The 20,752-nt window shown below is 36.0% G+C and overlaps 1 protein-coding gene across 1 annotated transcript; it reads left to right on the top strand.

Annotated features, from left to right (window-relative positions):
* The first annotated feature begins 8,311 nt into the window (after nucleotides 1-8,311).
* On the top strand, nucleotides 8,312-13,593 carry LOC110920875 (potassium transporter 8). The gene is made up of 8 exons (XM_022165092.2): nucleotides 8,312-9,096; nucleotides 9,185-9,671; nucleotides 9,772-9,825; nucleotides 11,252-11,512; nucleotides 11,613-11,665; nucleotides 11,800-11,923; nucleotides 12,004-12,261; nucleotides 12,358-13,593. Exons 1-8 carry the CDS (start codon nucleotides 9,055-9,057, stop codon nucleotides 13,422-13,424), a joined length of 2,346 nt encoding a protein of 781 aa, XP_022020784.1. The 5' UTR covers nucleotides 8,312-9,054; the 3' UTR covers nucleotides 13,425-13,593.
* The last annotated feature ends 7,159 nt before the right edge of the window (nucleotides 13,594-20,752 follow it).

Here is a 20,752-nt window from a genome sequence, read left to right as displayed (position 1 = left end):
TAACAAATATATTTTATAAATGTTTATTCACTTTATATATATACACTCACTAAGTTTATTAAGTTTTTTCTTTATAATAAAGGGAAGAGTTAAATGCCATTTTAGTCCCTGTGGTTTGGGTCATTTTGTCAATTTAGTCCAAAGGTTTCATTTTTAACATGTGGGTCCAAAAAGGTTTCACAATTGTCATTTTAGTCCACTGGGTTAACTTCATCCACTTTTTCTGTTAACGAGAAGGCCAATTCGATCGTTTTATATGGCTGAAATTGCCCTTTTAGTTAACAGAATTACATACAAAATAACCGAATTGGCCTTCTCGTTAACAGAAAAAACGGATGAAGTTAACCAAGTGGACTAAAATGGCAACAGTGAAACCTTTTCGGACCCATAGGTTAAAAATGAAACCTTTGGACTAAACTGGCAAAATGGCCCAAACCAGAGGGACTAAAATGGCATTTAACTCTAAAGGGAAAAACGAACTTGGGAACCCACACCACGTCCCTGAGCATGTCTATCGCCACGAACATGGGCTCCTTCTTTGGTTACTGATAGACCCACACAATATAGTGTATGCGGCATCACTATTCATAAACAATGACACCCCATTGTGGTTGCTTTAACGGTAAGTTTGGATTACTAACCATCAGAGTATTATCATGCCACCAGTAAAATCACGCAATTATATTCATCTCTACTAGGCATAATTCTTATACAACAATTTAGGATGACACCCAATAAATATGAAAAAAAAACCCTTGTAGGAATCGAACCAAGAACTTATTGGTCTCAAAGTCTTATCCCAGCCTCAGGATGTCACTAGGCTATAAAGCCATGGAAAGTTGTTAATACACCTTAATTGCTATACATAAATGTTAGACCATCCGTAGTGGGGGGTTTTGGGCGTTTTCCCCCTAAAAAACGCCTCACAATGCCCATTTTCCAGCCCCAGGGGCGGTTTTTTTTTCAAAAAAAAAAAATGCTTTTACCGTGCTTTTTTCCACGCCTTGCTTCATTGGTTTTGGCCAATCTTCTTTTTGCTTGTCCAATAAGATTTTTTTATGTTTTTTTATTTAATTTTATTACACCTTTTTTAACATAGTACCTCACAATACTCACATACCCACTACACTCATTTTAGAAAACGCCCCATATTGCTCCATTTCTGACTGTACTGCCACATGACGCAAAACACCTAAGGGTAGAGGCATTACCACCTAGTCTTAGCAGTTAGTTGATGTTAAAGTGTTTAGTAAAAAAATAATTAATCAGTTAAAACAGATATAAAGTTAGTAAAGACAAGGGTTATAAATTATTAATGTCCCTAACATTTTTTTGTGGTTTGTATATATTTTCATATATCCTCACTAAATATACTTTTTTTAAAATTGCATTTGAAACAATAGTGTCATATACATTATACAATAAACAATCTTTGACCATTTACCTAATTTCTAAAGTGACATTTTATAAGGGCAAAATAATTTTTGTTTTGTGGACCATCATTAATAGTTGATACTATTAAAATTTTGTAATTATTGGCTTCCACGAATTGGAACTTTGACTAAAACCATATGTAATGGGGCTTTATAAGGGCATGAAAGATTTTGATAATGCCCTTACACCATTACTCATGGGCATTATAGGGGCATGAAGAGTGAGGGACATTTCTATAATAATGCCCAAAGAGAAGAAAAATAATGGAAAGTAATAAATGAAATGGGCATTAACCATTACACCTTTTTTAAAAGGGCATTATGATGATGATGTGGTGAAAAATACCCCTTAGTGAGCATTAACCATTACTCATGGTCTAAAAAGGAAAAAATTACAATCACATACGTTTTTTTATTAATTTAATTATCTATATCTATATTTAATAGAGGAAATCCGCCACAATACAACGAAGCGATCAGTTTTATGACAATATAAAACTTAAATAAAATTCAAAAAAAATGATAAAATAAGATGAAGGGGTGAGGTTAAATAGCCACTACATTGAAGGGAAATATGTGATCGGTTTTTAGGTTAGAATAATTGATAACTAAATTTCAAATTTTCACTTTATAACCAATATATCGTATTGTCTTAATATATTGTGTCTTAGTATCTCAGGTATGAAATTTCAAACTTTCACCTTATAACCAAATATATCGTATCGTCTTCACATCGAGTCTTAATATCACGTGATAATTGCCTTTTTATCTCAAAGGGTTGTATTTTATAATAATAATAATAATAATAATAATAATAATAATAATAATAATAATAATAATAATAATAATAATAATAGATAATAGATAATAGATATAGATAATTAATTTATGTACATAACACATAATTAACTAGCCCAACTTCATTAAATTATCTCAACTTCACTAACTCAACATTATTAATTTTAACATATATATATGAAATTACTAGAAGGTAACCCACACATTGCGACGGGTCGTGAATATCATAAGGGGTATGTGCCTTCCGTAAAAAAAAAAGTTCAAGAAACAAAGATACATCTTAACACCATCTCCTCAATCACATTTTATTATAGCTGATTATACAGCTTCTTATATTAACGTATAATATAATCACCTTCAAACACAAATATCAAGCTTACCACAGTAATCAAACACAACTTTTGGTTGCCATCATGACTTCAATACACCAAACGTACCAAAACGAAATGCAATAAACTTAGTCATATAAAAATATCTCACTTCCATCTTCCAATATGTTTGTCACTTGAAAACACAACTTTAACATAATGTTAGTTACTTGGTAAATCTTAAACAATCTTAATCCATCTTTATCTCTCAATGAACAAAGTCTAAAGAACAAAAAACTCACAACCATTAAAACTCAATATAATAATTTTAAAATGACAAAAAAAAATCCAAAGAACTCAATGAAAACAAAACCTTCACTATAGGTCCAAAGGGATATAACTTGAACTCACAAAGAAAAGAAAAAAAATGAATAAAGCGAGATGTTGAATGAATTTATAATTTGAATTTAAGGATTTAAATAAGTTAATCAAATATTATTATTTGTCTAATAATGACAAATAATCTAGCAAATATCATTATCAATTTCTAAAGTTAACTCATGATAAGCAATTAAACGATTTTAAATGGTATCATTTATATTTTATCAAAGAGAAAATTACGAAAATAGCTAAGATCAGGGTTGAATTACGAAAATAGCCACCTCATGCGTCCTTGGAGTGGCGCATCACGGATTCAAATGCGCGGGATGCGTCTGGAAACAATGGGATGCGTCTTTGGAGCGAAACCCAATAGAAAATGGACACGTGGCGGCAGACCTCATGCGTCCTTGGAGTGGCGCATCACGGATTCAAATGTGCAGGATGCGTCTAGAAACAATGGGATGCGTCTTTGGAGTAAAACCCAATAGAAAATGGACACGTGGCGGCAGACTCCTCCAAGGGGTCAGACAGACTCTTCCAAAGGGTCATGCAGACTCTTCCAAGGGGTCAGGCCTGACGCCTTGGATCTCACACTCAGAGGAGTCTGCCTGACTCATTGGAGGAGTCTGTCTGACCCTTTGGAGGAGTCTGTCTGACCCCTTGGAGGAGTCTGCCGCCACGTGTCCATTTTCTATTGGGTTTCGCTCCAAAGACGCATCCCATTGTTTCCAGACACATCCCGCGCATTTGAATCCGTGATGCGCCACTCCAAGGACGCATGAGGTGGCTATTTTCGTAAGTCAACCCTGGTCTTTGACTATTTTTGTAATTATCTCTTTATCAAATTGAACTGTTTTGCCGGTTTTGTGCTACTCAAACGTTTCAAGGAATAAAAGAAAGCAACTGTATTAACGAGCATTTCATTCTCTTTAATTCGAGCAGTATATTGCTATAGTTTGCTTAATTTTTTTTGCATGATTTTGAATACTAATTAGTCCATTACATGATTTTTAAATACCCAACACAGTACTACGTGATTTTGAATACCCATTACGTGATTACACATTCAACATAAACCATTACGTGACTACACATTCAATATAAATCCATTACTTGATTGCACATTCAATATGATTTGTTATAACTGATGTTATTACAATCATGCTATTACGTGATTATACATTCAATAATAAGAACTTGATTGTTTATGTTTATTACGTCATTAAATCTCTAATATACGACATTATGTTGTTATTATAGCTTTATTTGGCTAATTTTTTGTATATAATTTATCTTTAATACATAATTAGACCTGAAATATTAGGTATTTCATATGAAATATTACGCATTACATGTTTTTGTTTTTACATAAGCACGGAATAGGTATTCAAAATCGCGTAGTCACGTAATAATACATATCCAGCTATTGTTACGTAATTACATAATCACTTAGTAGGGTTTCACATACTATAATGAAATCATGTAATGGGTATTTAAAATCATGTAGTCATACTGGGTTTTCAAAATCACGTAACCACGTAATGGGTATTTAAAATCATGTATTTTTTAAGAAAACTATAAGAATAGACTGCTGAATTAAAGAGGATAAAATCCTCGTTAATACGATAAAATTTAAAAAAATATCAACCTATGAAACACACATAATACTCTTCGCGTGAATTTGATGGAACATATCGCTACACCTCATGTCAACGAACAAGTCTAGTTTCTTTGTTATTAATGTACTAGGTTATAACCCCGTGTATTACACGGGGTTGAATAAATAAATTATATATATTAAATAATAAAACAATATATATATCTTTAAAAACCTCATTTATTGTACGGTTAAATAAATATAATTTTATATATTAAATAATAAAAAGTTATATCTATAAGAACCATATTGTACGGGTTGAATAAATGTAATTTTATATACCAAATAATAAAGTTATATCTTTAAAACCACATATATTACACGAGTTGAATAAATATAATATTGTTTACCAAATAATAAAATAATACATCTTTAAAAACCTCATTTATTACACGGGTTGAATAAATTAATTTTATATACCAAACAATAAAAAAACTACATCTGTAAAAATATGCGCATTACACGGTTTGAATAAATGTAATTTTCTGTACTAAATAATTCATGTTAGATGAAAGGCAAATGTGTCTCATATGACCACGAGCCTATGTGTAAAACCGAGAAAAAAATAACTACGTCGATCTCTGACTCGCACGTTGCAACAGACCTATCAAACGGGAAAAATAGACGCGTTGCAACGGACATGTTAAACATGAAAAAATAGATGAAAAACGTTGAACCCCACACGCACGTTGTGGCGTGTTAACTCGGATTTTCGAAAAGTATATACGAGACTAAAGTTGAAAGTAAAAAAGTATTGAGATTAAATTGCGAAAGATGAAAGCTTTGGGTTGAAAGTAAAAAAAAAATTAAAGGGGTTAAATTGCAAAAGATGAAAACTTTTGAATTGGAAGTGAAAAATCAAATTAATCAAAGGGGTTAAAGTACCAAAGATTGAAACTTTAGACTTAAATTGCCAAAGATTGAAACTTTATAGTTAAAAAAGAAATCAATTTCATATTATGAAAACAAAAAGATAAATAGATTTAGTTAAATTGGTGTTTAATATTATTATTATTATTTTATTATTATTTAATAAAAGAGATATATAGAAAAAATAAGGGTGAGAAATGACCAGAGAATAACACGTGTCTAAAAAGGATTTTTGTTTATTAGTATAGAAAGATTTTAAATTATTAAATATCAATGGAATTTTATTTATAAATTAAATTTAAATTATTAATGCAATTTACTTTATTAATTGAAAATTTATTATCAGTTTTAACTGTTAAAAACATAAAACTATTTGAAAAATAAAAAAAATGATGTGGCATTGCAAGTTGCATCAGAATGTGAAATCATACCCCTTCAAGTGGAAATAAGGTGGAAACGATGTGAATTATGGATTTTGATAAAACGATATGAATTATGGATTTTGATGTGGCACTTTCCACTCAAGCGGAAAAAAGTGAAACCATACGCCATGGTCTAATAATGATTTGGTCTTAAGGTTTGAACTTATTCAGGATTAGATACAACATTAAACTTGATGATATTGTATCGTATTTGGAGAAAGGTCACTTAATATACAAATGGCATGTACATCAATCATTGGTTTCAATGCATGATTTAAACGTTTTCATGGAAATAAGTCACATGGTAGCAATGACTTCCTTTGCTAGAGTGCTACTAGTAATGAATAGTTCTTTTCATCTTCATTACGTTAACACATTAGTCGCATGTCCATGAAAATAGTGTGTTAAACTATTCAACAAAACAAGCATAAAGAAAAAAAGAAAGAAACACATTATTGTCATATTAAAGTAGATACATTCGTATAGGTATCATTATACCAATTAACTAATAATACAGTGGGACAAATATCATTCTAACACATGTTATAACTAATAATTCGGACTGGTTTAAAGTTGATGTCGATAAATCGTAAACCAAATCGTTTGTTTTGAACATTTTAAGCCGTTAGTTTGAATATTTTGAAACCTTCACAGTGAAACCAAGCCTATTTGAACATTTTAAGCCGTCGGTTTGAATATTTTGAAACCTTCACAGCGAAACCAAGCCTACAATTGGCTTAAGCGGTTTGTCTTAATTTATTTATTAACTGTTTGTTTAACTATGTTAAAAACTTTAATAGTTTGAACTTGTTGGCTGTCATTTCTTAAATGTGACATATGATATGTTTGACGAAGAGTTTCTAATTATTTTTTTTGAAGTTTGTAGGAACTTGAATTTTCAATTTTGGTTTCTAAAAAATAAACCTAAAAATAAAAGCTTCGACGGATATTTTCTTATGGCTCTAAACAACCATTAAAAAGGTTGTAGGTCTAACTTTAGCTTGCATTTTATCAAACATATATTAAATAGATAAATTTCTACGTTTGGTTAAAAACCAATTTAAAAGGTTTTAGACTTTTAGGTATTCTAGTACACTTTAGACCATGGTCAAAAACATTTAACCCATTTTCTTTATACCTAACGAACTGATTTGTTTTAATTTACTAGTTTGATCTTCATCATAACATATATGTGTAATCATATATAAATATGATCCTAATGTAACACCCAAATAAGAAAGTAAAGAGTTATCTTAATAACTTTGAAATTTCAATATAAAAAGTTGATAGCTACCCATGATCAACTTTCATCATTGTCTTTCTTTTTAAAGTTGAAGTTCAACAAAAATCATCAAGTTTTTATATTATTTACTTGTTTTGAAATATTTTATAACTAGGTTAAAAACTAGATAACCTAAGTTAAAAAAGTTACATGTAGGAATTTGTAAAAAAACCGAATAAGTTAACCATAATAAAACTAGTACCGATTGAGAAACTGAATCAAAACATCATATTAAAACCAACATTTTTACTTTTAAAATAATATATCATATGTTGAAACCTTTTGTTTAATGACTAAATGATGCCTAAATTGGCTCACACACACCTAAAGCCGACGATTACTTCTGATTAACTAAACCACCTTCCCAAAATAATTATTAATTTAAAATCAAACACTGTAAAAACGAAAGAAAAAAATATTAGCTTTGCTCTTTTTTTTAACGACAAATTTAGATCACTGATGGACCACTGCAATATCATCATGTCACTATATCCATCTCTTCTAGCCAATAATGCTTATGCACCAGTTTAGGAGGAAACCCAATAAATCTAAGAAAAACCTACTTGTGGGGGATTGAACCCAGAACCTAATGATCCATATAGGGATGAGCAAATGGTACTCGGTACTGGTACCGAATTTACCGAACCGGGTACATTTTCGGTACCGACTTTTGACATTTTCGGTACCGGTATTTATCGGTTTTTATCCTCAAATACCGGTACTAATACCTACTTTTGAGGATTTTCGGTATCAGTACTTTCGGTTTCGGTATTGGTTCGGTACCGGTCGGTACCGAGCTTATCTCTAGGTTCATTAGTCTTATCCCACCGTAAGATGCCACTAGGCATTAGCTTTACTCTTAACCAAACTGATAAATGGTAACCTCTAATTATATCTTACTTTATCTTAAACTTGAAAAATAAAACATCCAGTAACTAAAGTTGGAAACTTCTTTATATGTACATGCATTAATAGAATACTCTCAGAGTCTAAATACTTTTTTTTTTTTTGGAACGGCAGTCTAAATACTTTTTAATTGATCAAAGTACATGCATTAATAGAATATTGTCACAGTCTAATACTTTTTTTTTTTTTATGAAAGGCAGTCTAAATACTTTTTTATTGATCAAAAAATTGAATGACAAGAAATAATTTAGCTCAGAAAAGTCTTATATTATATTTTACTACTCAAATAAACGTGTGAGGGAGAAGAAGCGAGCTCCTGTTGCCACTTGGTGCATGTTTATAGCTTCAAGATTGGAGGGATACAAACATTACAAATGTTTTGTGTAGTTTGATGCCCTTGGGCGGTGGGGTGCTACTTGGTTAAAAAAAGATCAAGCAAGACACACAGTCACACACACTTTCACCAGCACCTAATTCTCACTACCCACAACTCCTACCGAATAACCACTGTTCATTTGAGTTACGTTTCTCTTAAAGCTTCAATCTTTATCTATCTTTTGCTCATTTCTTGAAGAATCTTGAAGTGGGTATTCTGTTTTCTCTTCTGGGTCATCTTCAATTCAAATCTTTTTCCTCTGTTTTGCTCATTTCTTCAAGAATCTTGAAGTGGGTATACTGTTTTCTCATCTGGGTCATCTTCAATTCACATCTTTTTCCTCTGTTTTACTCATGTCTTGAAGAATCTTGAACTGGGTATATTGTTTTGTCATCTGGGTCATCTTCAAATCAAATCTTTTTCCTCTGTTTTACTCATGTCTTGAAGAATCTTGAACTGGGTATATTGTTTTGTCATCTGGGTCATCTTCAAATCAAATCTTTTTCCTCTGTTTTGCTCATTTCTTCAAGAATCTTGAAGTGGGTCTACTGTTTTCTCATCTGGGTCATCTTCAATTTTATCCATATCGACATGAAAACAGCTCTTTTGAGGTTCTAAGTGATGGATATTGAAGGAAGAAAGCAGAATTCTCATCCAATCAAGGTACAAAAAGTTTAAAAGAATCAATAAATTTGAAGGTTATTTTGATGATAATACTACTATAATAATACTTGTGTTCATGTTATTGCAGAAAGAATCATGGAGGGAAGTGATGACTTTAGCTTATCAAAGTTTAGGGGTTGTTTATGGTGATTTAAGCACCTCCCCTTTGTATGTATACAAAAGTGCTTTTGCAGAAGACATTCAACATTCAGAGTCCAATGAAGAAATATTTGGAGTTTTATCTTTTGTGTTCTGGACATTAACTTTAATCCCACTTCTAAAATATGTGTTCATAGTTCTCAGAGCTGATGATAATGGTGAAGGAGGGACTTTTGCTTTGTACACATTGTTATGTCGTCATGCTCGCGTCAGCACTTTGCCAAATGGTCAGCTTGCTGATGAAGAGCTTTATGAGTACAGAAGAGATGAATTCGGGTCGGGTTCTAGAGATATCGGGTTGAGTTTGAAGTCAACTTTGGAGAAACATAAAATCTTGCAGAAAGGTTTGCTTGTTTTGGCTTTGCTTGGTACTTGTATGGTCATTGGTGATGGCGTTTTAACTCCGGCAATATCCGGTATGCAAATCTTGAAGTTTAAACTTTAAAGTTTTGAACTTTTTGTGTTTGATTTTGATGATCAAAAGTCAAGACCTTTTTTTAATTGGGATTCTTGTAGTTTTCTCTGCTGTTTCTGGGCTGGAGCTTTCTATATCAAGAGAATACCATCAATGTAAGTTCATCATTCAGGTTTTGAACCTAAACAAAGTCAAAATAAAATTATATATTAAACAATTTTCAAAAGTTACAATTAACTTTTTGTCATATTGAATGTGAATTCTTGTTTTTCCAATATCAAGAGTCTGGTAATTCAGTTGTTGACAGTTTTAACGGTTATAATTGTTTATACTGATCGCAACCCACCAACCCGTTTGACTCGTTAAGATAAAGGTTAGGGTTGATTTTTTTAACACGAATAAATATACGGGTTGTGTTCGGATTCCACAGTTCTACCCACCAACCCGAGACGATTGATCGACACCTCTAGTTTTTAGTAAAACCGAAATATTTGATCGCATAAACGCCCTTTGGATTACTTGAAACTCTATCAACTTTAGTTGGTAACCTAACCACTGATTTTTAAACCAGAAGCCATATGGCAAAGCTGTTGGGAATTTTAGGTTGTTTTCATCCCGAACAATCTAGAGTGCAAGGTGACATCTTTTTTTTGTTGATATTCGTCGTATCAATTCGACCCGAATCAAAAAGAAATTCTGACAAGATCATGATTAGCATATAAATTCTTGGTTTTATTCTATAATTATTCAGATGCTTGACTTCACTTATATACAAACAATATTCTTTCAAAAAAATTGCTGTTGGTGGACAAAGAGAGGGTACCAAATTGATTATAAAATAACACTATATCATGGGACCTTTTGTGATGAAAAATCTGATCACTATTAAATTATTATAGTAATAGTTTTGTTGAGGCCCGTTTTTTACAAAACCAGTTTTAAGTAGAAAACTGCGAGAAACACATAACGCATTTCTCTACTTATGTATTTGACACGCCCTTTGTTGTTGATTATTTATTTATTTATTTTAACCTCAAGAGTCAAGAATTCAAGTTAAACATAATTATTGATCTGCATACTAAAGTGGATGTCACACTTTCCCTTTTTAGATGAAATGGAAACTGTTACCTTTAATAAGATTTTTTATAAAGTATAAATCCATAAAAATAATCAGTGATTTTAGCTATATAAGTTAGGTCAGATTTAGTGGATACGTGATCAACTTGTTTTTATCGCTGTCGTTGTCTTGTTTTCTTTAACTTTTCCACTAACGTATGAATGTGATTTCCCACTATGGATTCGTTTTCGTGTGATAAGTTATCTTGTTTGCACTGTAAAACATTGAGAGTGACTCCTCTGTGGCTCTGTCGGTTTCATGTTTTTTCTAGATGCGTTTTAGCAAACGTAATGGAAACCACACTTTAGAGGCGAAGATAATATATTTATATGTTACCGAGTACTTTTCTAGGCATGCAAAAGAACCATGCTTTTAGTGGCAAGTTTTGCTAGATATGGGTAACGGGCCAAGGGGTCGACCCGCAAACCCATTTTTGTATAATTTAACAAGTTTTTAAATTTCAGATGTAGAAGTCCCGTTTGCTTGCATCATACTAGTGCTCTTGTTTTGCCTCCAACATTACGGGACCCACCGTGTAGGATTCTTGTTTGCACCTATCGTGATAACGTGGCTCCTGTGCATCAGCACCATCGGAATTTACAACATTTTTCATTGGAACCCGCAAGTTTTTCAAGCGTTGTCGCCTTATTACATGTACAAGTTTCTAAAGAAAACGCGAACAGGAGGATGGAAGTCGTTGGGTGGGATCTTGCTGTGTATAATAGGTAGCTCAGCAGTTCTCTTAGTATATTGACTTCTGTTGACTTATAATTTGACTTTTGTTGACTTTTTATATAACTTGTGCTTATTTCGTTCGGTTTCCAGGCTCAGAGGCTATGTATGCTGATCTTGGTCATTTTTCCCAGTTGTCCATTAAGGTATTCAAATAATTTAATTGGGCCCAACCCTAATGGGCCAATCACTAATGGGCTAAGTATTAGTGGGCCAGATTGAGGGTCACTGTCTACATTATCAGTTTAATGGTTTCTTGATCTTATAATTTTAACTGCAGATGGCTTTTACCTTTGTGGTTTACCCTTCCTTGATCCTTGCTTATATGGGCCAAGCCGCGTATCTGTCAAAGCATCACATTCTCGAAACCGACTACCGAATCGGTTTCTACGTATCCGTCCCCGGTAGGTCATTTACTATCTTTTTTTTTCTTTTTTCTTATTTTGAATTTGATGTGAAATTTATTTGTTTAATATTGTGACAGAAAAAATAAGATGGCCGGTTCTCGGAATTGCAATACTTGCAGCAGTTGTTGGAAGCCAAGCTATCATCACCGGGACGTTTTCGATTATCAAACAGTGCTCGGCATTGGGTTGTTTCCCGAGGGTCAAAGTAATCCACACGTCGCCTACTAATAAGCACGGTCAAATCTACATCCCCGAGATTAACTGGACTTTGATGCTCCTATGCTTAGCTGTCACAGTTGGTTTTCGTGACCTCAAACATATAAGCAATGCAGCAGGTATATGTTGGTGGCAGCTTGCTTATAAGCATCGTTTAATTACCGTAAACCATCCTAGTAAATAGTAATGATGCTCGTTTTTTGGTTTCTGTACAGGTTTGGCGGTTATTACGGTTATGTTGGTGACAACCTGCCTAATGTCACTTGTAATGGTTCTATGCTGGCGAAAAAGTGTTTTCTTAGCTCTCGGGTTTATGTTCTTCTTTGGCTCAATCGAAATTATATACTTCTCAGCATCCTTGATCAAGTTTCGGGAAGGTGCGTGGGTCCCGGTCGTACTCTCGTGCATCTTTCTAGTCATCATGTTCGTGTGGCACTATGGAACGATAAAAAAATACGAGTTTGACGTTCAAAACAAAGTCTCGATCAATTGGCTCCTCAGCTTGGGCCCTACACTTGGCATCATGCGGGTCCGTGGAATCGGGCTCATTCACACTGAGCTCGTTTCCGGGATTCCTGCCATTTTCTCACACTTTGTAACGAACCTCCCGGCTTTTCACCAAGTTGTGGTGTTCCTCTGTGTGAAATCCGTCCCCGTGCCTCACGTAAGGCCCGAGGAGCGGTTTCTTGTAGGAAGGATTGGCCCAAAGGAATATAGATTGTATCGGTGCATAGCCAGATACGGGTACCGTGATGTCAACATGGATGACGTGGAATTCGAGAACGATCTTATTTGTAGTGTAGCCGAGTTCATTCGTACGGAACGGGCCGATGCCATTGAAGGTAATGGTGTTACTGATGTAAGGGAAGACTCTGATAATGACGGGAGGATGGCGGTTGTGGGGACCGCTTCCGTCAACTCAGAAGGCAGTATAAGGATGTGTGAGGATGAGAACGGGTTTTCATCGGAACTTCAAGAGATAGCGGTGGCGGTGGCATCACCGAGGCCAAGAAAGAGGGTGAGATTCGTTGTACCCGAGAATCCACAAATTAACACGGGTGTGAGAGACGAGTTGAGGGAGTTGATGGAAGCTCGTGAAGCCGGGTTAGCTTTTATCCGCGGTCATTGTTACGTGAAGGCGAAACGAGGCTCGAGTTTGATGAAAAGATTTGTGATTAATTTCGGGTATGATTTTTTACGAAGGAATTCTCGAGGCCCAACAAACGCATTGAGCTTCCCTCAAGCGTCTACGCTCGAGGTGGGGATGGTGTACCAGGTTTAGTTACGAGTGTATATCAACGATGAACGTGTAAAGAAGGCTAGTAGCATCAAACGTTATTTGTCGTGTAAGATATTGAGATGTATAAATGCTGTAATGAAGTGTGATTTTTGTTATGATAATAAATGTGGTGGGCTTTTAGTCATTGACAATAGCCCTTAAAGGCAACAAATGGGTCAGAATAGTGATGCATGGTATAATTTGGGGTCATTTTACGGATTTTCAAAGTAAAAAGTTAATTTAAACTCGTTCTTTTTATCAAAGAACACCAATTTCATTTCAGGTGTATGACTTGCATGTTTTTGAAACCGATAAGCTAGTATACTAGTCAGAGCCGTCCCCGAAAAATCTTAATTTTTTTAGGCCTCGGTCAATAAAAAAAAGTTACTTGAGATCTTTCCATTATTTTGAGGTTGTTTTCCACTTCACCACAAACATTTTTTTGTATAATAATTGGATGCATATATTATATTGGGCCTCGAGCAACGGCACGGGTTGGCCAGCCCAAAAGTCGGCCCTAATACTGGTTAGTTAAGTCGATTAGAAATTTTTACAGTTTGATTAATGGTTTGAAAAATGCAAGTATAATTTAAAGCTAATACACGATGATTTATACAGGAAAAGCCCTTGATCACTAGTAGATTGCCGGCACAAAAACTTCGGGTGGTGAAAACTATCGACAACCAACTATATTCAACAAAAAATGGATTACAACTTCGGATGTTGATCAAGTGTGGTACAATGATTGCTAAGAGTGTTGGTAAGCTTCTTCTCGTGATGTGTGTATGAGAAAGTGAGATCATTCCTAAGAAGACTTGATCAACCCCTTTAAATTCAAAGATAACAAAATATCCGAAAACTAAGCTACTCCACGTTCACTCCCATGACCGTTGTGGAATAAGCACGTGCAGCTACCATAACGAATTATTTCTGAGATTCCAGCTTAGACTTAGTCCACCACGTTGATATCCTGCATACGAACATAAGAAAATATTGAGAACAATTGTTAGAAACTATAACAAATAATAAGGATCCTTGATCCTCTGAGTCCCTGCACTACCCGCTAAGGATAACTTATCCAGGCAGTGCCTCAGAATATCGGATCCATTATAATAAAAATCTCGCACCTAACAATTGCCCCCAATATGGCGGCTGTGATTAAAATTCACAGCTGTCATATTTCCATTTTAATCGAACTAGCTGTTGCACAACCCAACTAGCCGTACAACTTCTGATGGATGGGACTTGATCAACTATGACCATCATTGTGATATTTAGGGTAAAGATAATCCTTTCAATTTCTTTAAAGATCAGAAGATCCATCCGTCTATTTTCATTCCAGAGATCATATTCAGGTTTTATTCTCTCTCTCTTCTTTCTATTTTTCCCCCAGTTCTTCGTATCTTCTTACTCGAAATGGCGAAAATGGGCATTAGATCCTCTCCAGGTACCAGCCCAGAGAATGATAACACAATCAAGAGCCAAAATCTCTTGATGAATCCTTCATCAGAGATATGCAAGTTTACTGACCCTGAGATAGAAAACCTTGCTCCCCGCCGTAAACTGTTTTCTGGCCATTCGATCTGTCGGCTCGCAGTGATGCGATCTCACCGGTGTGGTTATGCTCTCCCGCTTTACCTTACATCCTAGGCTATACTTACCCTTTTCCAGACCTTACTCAAAGATTCTTCACCCAGACTGGTATTAGCTACAGTCAGGCCATGCCAATGCTGTGGAGAGCCCTCTTCACTATTGAAGAGATTGTCAAAACTGAAGATCTTAAGTTTGGCTTGTCAGAGCTTTCGTATCTTTATTCCTTAGTTACCCACGGTTCCAATCGCTTCTTATTGAAAGCTAAACCTCATCAACCTCTCCCGATCCTCAAAACTACCCAAAACGACTCCACATGGAAGAACCGGTTCTTCTTTGTTAGAAATAATTCGATCCCCTATGGGGATTGTTTCCCTAAAAAGTGGATCTTCAAGGGTAGGATATAGGATCCTTAGACAAGCTGTGAATAATTCATTGTATCCCTGACTTATCCTTTTTTGTTTGCATGCAATGACAAACTTTGCTTGTCTGGCCAATCTCCCTGGGACAGAAGAAAGGGTTGAAGCTTTCCTGACACTAGACTCATCTGTGAGGACTTTCAGGCAGAGATCAAAGATCAAAGATTCAAAGGAAGATGCTTCCACGTCCTACATCACCGTTTCATTTAAGCGCATGTGTAATACGCGACTTGTGACACTTTGATGAGTTCTAGAACTGAGATCTTGATCAGATTTAGTGTTGTTTTTGGTTCAGAATTGCGTATAAAAAATTGTTCAGCATATCAGATATGTACCGGAAAATACATCTGAAGTTGTTGTGTGGTGTAAATCGAAGATAGATCTGAAGTTGCAGTAACATATCACGTCTTCATATTCATGTATCATACGCAAATCTGAATCTGAGTTGTTCTTAAAACGAATCTGAGTTGCTGGCACCATCTTCGTATCAACGTTGTTCAGATCTGGAATGCATCACACTTTATTTTAGCATCACGTCAAAGTTCAGATCTGGATACTTGTTTGAGAATTAGATTTTAGATCATGAAATTTAGATTGTGAATTTGTGTAGACTGAATCACACAACGACGAAGAAAGACTTTTGTTATGAGATCTGGGTGATGTTGGAAGGAAGAAAAAGATATGTCTTATTAGGATTTAAAAATGGGAGTTTTAAAGATAGGTTAGGAAAGGACATATTTACCCCTCACATGTTATGCACGTAACGGTATATAACGTTTAAAATGGACATCGTTTGGGACGGGGAGTGTAATAGAGATAAATTATATAGATCAAGTAGTAAAATGACTATTTTTAAAGGATTGGGACAAAACCATTTGAATGGGTATGGTCCCAAAAAGTCGCGCGAGTCTTCCTACAGGTCGCGCGCGAGACCATACTCCTTACTCAGCAAGACGTTCAATCCCAGGCTCGCGCGGGTTATTTCAACAAGGACTGACCTCGCGCGAGTTCTGAACAAGAAAGAGCATCCGTTTTATACTTAACATTATGAATAAGAGCCTTCAACCACCCATACCCCTGCGCGGGCTAGTTACGTGTTCAGCAAGGGACACGCAGGGCTATGGCGCAGGGCCACTTCAGAAGGAGCACAAGGTACAAGTGGCAGAAGAAAAGGGCCAATCCTCGTCCTCCAAGCTGTGCTCAATCGTGCTCCACGATCGTCTGACATGCAAGAGACAAAGAGTACATAAGGACGCCTACGTGGCACCAATCAGGGGGGCGGCGACACCTGCCCCACGATCTCCACTAACCTGCTGATGGCAAAGGGACAACAAGGCCGACAACAGTGACACGTGGCTTCAATCATGGTGCGCCAGCACCGGAGAACTTCTAGAAGCCACTAACGGTCGACACCAGTGAGACAAAGAGCATATCCTCTATGTTGTCGCCTTCCAGCCCAAGGCCCATCAGCCCATCTCCTCTTATATCTCTCCGGCTATAAATAGGACACTTCATTCACAAGTTAAAACCATTCTGTTCTCTTCACTCTCACTCTTACCACACACTTATTTCCTCAAAGCAGATACTTATTCTCACGCCGGAGTCTGGTTAAGAGGGAAACCCCTATATTCCCCTTTTAACGAGCTAACGGTGTTCTGTTTTGCAGGATTATCAGGTTATTAAGGAGCTCAGAAAGTCATAAAAAGATTAACCATTATGGTAGAAACATAAACCAAACTAATTAATCCTAAAATTAGTTCCGTGTTTCTTCACCGTTAAAACGACCAAACCATGGGGAGCAAAACGGAAGTTTACTAAAAAAAAAGTAAGTCCATGGTGGTAGAGCCAAGTCTTGGACTTGAGACCACAACATTATCTCGCCAACATGTTAACGAAGATTTGTTGAGTTGATCGAGGAAGGTGGTCAAAGAATTGAGGGGATGGAGGGGTGCTATAGCTTAAAGGGGGCTTTATCCCACACCCTTCAATTTAAGGGAAATGGCCTTAAAACCCTCTGTCTGATGTGAACGTGACATGACGCTGACGTGACGCGATAAAGCCCCCAGAGGCTTTATCCCACACCCTCGAACCTAATAATAATAGAACTGAAATGAACTGAATTGAATAGTGTTATGAACTAGTAGATGACCCGCCCGCGTTGCGGGGCGATGGCCGAATAATTCTCAACCAATTAAAAAAAGACTACTATAATTTTGCTAAAAAAACAAAAAAGATGATAAGACCGTAATTTTGGGCTCAGGGCAAAACTGTAATTTTTAGGACTAATGAGCTAGTGTTAGGCAACTCCTTGACACGAAAAAAAAAAATAAATCGAGTAAACCAATTAAAACAAAAAACTTTATAGTTTTGATAAAAAACTAAAACGATGGGAAAAACGTAATTTTTAACTGAGGGCCAAATCATAACTTTAATTCGGGGATAAACTGTAAACTAAATGGACCAACGGGGGAGTGCCAGGAAGTTGCCGGCACGACTGTAATTTTACACTGGGGGCAAACTTGTAATGTCACCAGGAAAACAAACAAAAACGATGGGAAAAATGTAAATTTAAGTTGAGGGTAAAATCGTAACTTGGCTGTGAGAAAAAAAAACTAATGGCAAAACTATAAATTTATACGGGGCAAAATCGTAATTTTGAACCGAGGGCAAAATTGGAATTTTTAGCTGGGAGCGAAAGCGTAAATTTATTTTTAAGTTGGGGTAAAAACATAACTTTGAACTGATGGGAAAATCGTATTTTTAAGGGGAAAAAACTAATGGCAAAACTGTAAATTTAAATAGAGCAAAATCGTAATTTTTAACCGGGGGCAAAATTGAAATATTTAACTGGGAGCATAAGCGTAAATTTATTTTTAAGCGAGGGCGAAAACATAATTTTTAACTGATGATAAAATCGTAATTTTAAAGGGGATAAAATCATAAATTTGTTAGGCCAATAGGTGAGTGTCAGGCGGCCCTAGCACTATTATTCCTAACGCCCATTTAGCCCAATGAAAGCCCACATCCATTAACGTGTCGTTGCGACATTTAATTATTGATTGGTTGACAAGGGCGGTGCTCTCCACGTGCATACATTGCAACACTCTTCGCTTCAATACATGCACCCTCTTCATCTTCATCTGAAGATAGAGAGAGAGAGAGAGCGCAACAGAGGAAAACAACTTTGGGAGGCAGTGTGAAAGAGTCTCAGCTGCCAGAGTCGCTGATGACGCCGTAGATGTTTTCGACGCCGGAAGTGGTGGTTGAAGACGAATTGGCAACGGCGGTAGGGGTTAGCGGCGACCGTGGTTTCAAGGCAGTGGTTGTTGTTATTAGCGGACAATTCCGTCTTCCGGCGGCTAGGTTCCATCATGGATTAGTGGCGACGGCCAGGACGCAATGTTCACCACCAACATTAATCACATCTCAAATGGGTATTCATCATTCCCCCCATTTTTATTTGGTTGTCCATGAATTGGTTGCAAAATCGTTGCAGTATTTTTGATATTTATTGTTCCAAATCAGCCAATAGTATGATGAGGAGCTATGGAGCATTCTGCATTGGGCACGGGTTTGTTTTCTCAAATGGGTATTCATCATTTCCTCCCTGGTATATTCCCTTTTCTCTCCGTATTGCAAAGAAAAAAAAAAAAAAAGAAACGAGAAGATAACAAACCAAATTGGTCAAAATTATGATAGTAGATAATGTTGCATGATAAATAGTATTAAACCATATAATTAACTATAAAATATAGTAATTCTAATATCAGTACACTAACAGTCCTTATGCTAATTAAAAAACATACCAGCCCATCGTGATGATAACCTGCTAAGCCACTCTCACCTACATTACATGAGTATTAATACAATTACCAAGAAAGTTTTAATAAAGTCTTTATGTAAACTATGAAGTTTCAAAATATGTATAGTGAGGAGATAATCACCTCTTAAGTTATTTGAAGGATTTGAATCTAAAGCTAATAGTAATGATTGATAATTGTCACACCTCCAAATTACCACATAGGGAGTGTCCCTGTTAGGCGTGTGACATCCCAATAACGAGCCACCAATTACATTGAACCCATACATGTTATAAATAAAATCCCCATTATTAATAAAAACATATTCAACAAGTTTAAACGAAAATCAATAAGTTCAGCGGAAGCAAATAGTAAACGAAGTTAAACTGTTTCAAAACCAAAGTATAATATCAAGAAATCAGTCACATAAATCCTTCCTGTCGACCCATGACCACTCCAGCTACTGCAGACAGCAAGTTCCCAAATCCATGATACCTAAAGACCTGCGAGCATGCAACAAGTGTATCAGACAACGCTGGTGAGTTCAAGGTTTTGTTAACAAGTTATGTTACCGTATGTATGTTAATGCGATTTAACGCTGCGATACAATGTTGCTCATGCTAGATACCCTAGGGAGTGTGCCCATAAGTATCCGGGGAGTGGGTACCCCTTAACGACCGTTTGCTATGTTGCCTTCGTTAGATACCCTAGGGAGAGTGCCCATATGTATCCGAGGAGTGTGCCTCTAACAACCATAGCCATACCCAGATAATTAGTTCACGCCCGTCCTTACGGCCCGGTGTGAGGTTTCCCACCTAATAGCGCTATCAACTAATCACCCCCATTGCCCTTCCGGCAATAACCAAAACCGATTAAGTTGTTTACCCAATGTTTCCCTTCCAAATGTTTACCAGTTGTCCCAAACCACCGGGACGCATGCTTGAGAAAAGTGCAGTGAACTCACCTTAGATTGCTCGGTATGTTATGTTACGCTACCCATTCCTATTGATCAACAAAGCCTATTGTGGTTACCAATAACAAATTAGTTTATATTCACATTGCATCACGTAGATTTCTCACGTATTACACAATTAGCAAACAAGTACGGCACATATCCCAACGGCTCATCATAGCAAGTGTACAAACCACAAACACCCTCATGTTACAAGTTCGTATTCTCCAATATCATGCAATCAATTAGTTATGTTCACACGTTAGACCACATATTACATAATACACATTCATGTCACAAGTTACTTCGTTTCACAAACGTACCCGACTAATCCACACTTACAGCTCATTACCTCATTCACAGTTAGGTGCGGCCCACTTGACTTTACCGATGTAAGTGTGTGAGTGTGGCCCAGGTTTGTTTGGCCGAAATCCAGCTCATGGCCTACGACACTTATTTAATTCATTAAGGTGATCCAATTGTAACCCAATCCGGCCCAATATATTATTAGCATAGTGTGCAGCCCATAACAATGATCCGAATCAACTCAGCGGCCCACAAGGCAATGTG

Source organism: Helianthus annuus, chromosome 17 (genome assembly GCF_002127325.2).
Source record: "Helianthus annuus cultivar XRQ/B chromosome 17, HanXRQr2.0-SUNRISE, whole genome shotgun sequence".
NCBI lineage: Eukaryota > Viridiplantae > Streptophyta > Magnoliopsida > Asterales > Asteraceae > Helianthus > Helianthus annuus.
The sequence above is the reverse complement of the archived record's forward strand: the minus strand, read 5'-3'. Positions and strand labels throughout refer to the sequence as shown.

What these genes read in the sequence shown, in the direction of transcription:
- LOC110920875 (XM_022165092.2), top strand. Translation starts at nt 9,055, where the DNA reads ATGGATATTGAAGGAAGAAAGCAGAATTCTCATCCAATCAAG. An exon ending in TTTAACTCCGGCAATATCCG is followed by an intron (nt 9,672 to 9,771) that starts GTATGCAAATCT and finishes GGATTCTTGTAG; the next exon opens with TTTTCTCTGCTGTTTCTGGG. An exon ending in TTTCCCAGTTGTCCATTAAG is followed by an intron (nt 11,666 to 11,799) that starts GTATTCAAATAA and finishes TTTTAACTGCAG; the next exon opens with ATGGCTTTTACCTTTGTGGT.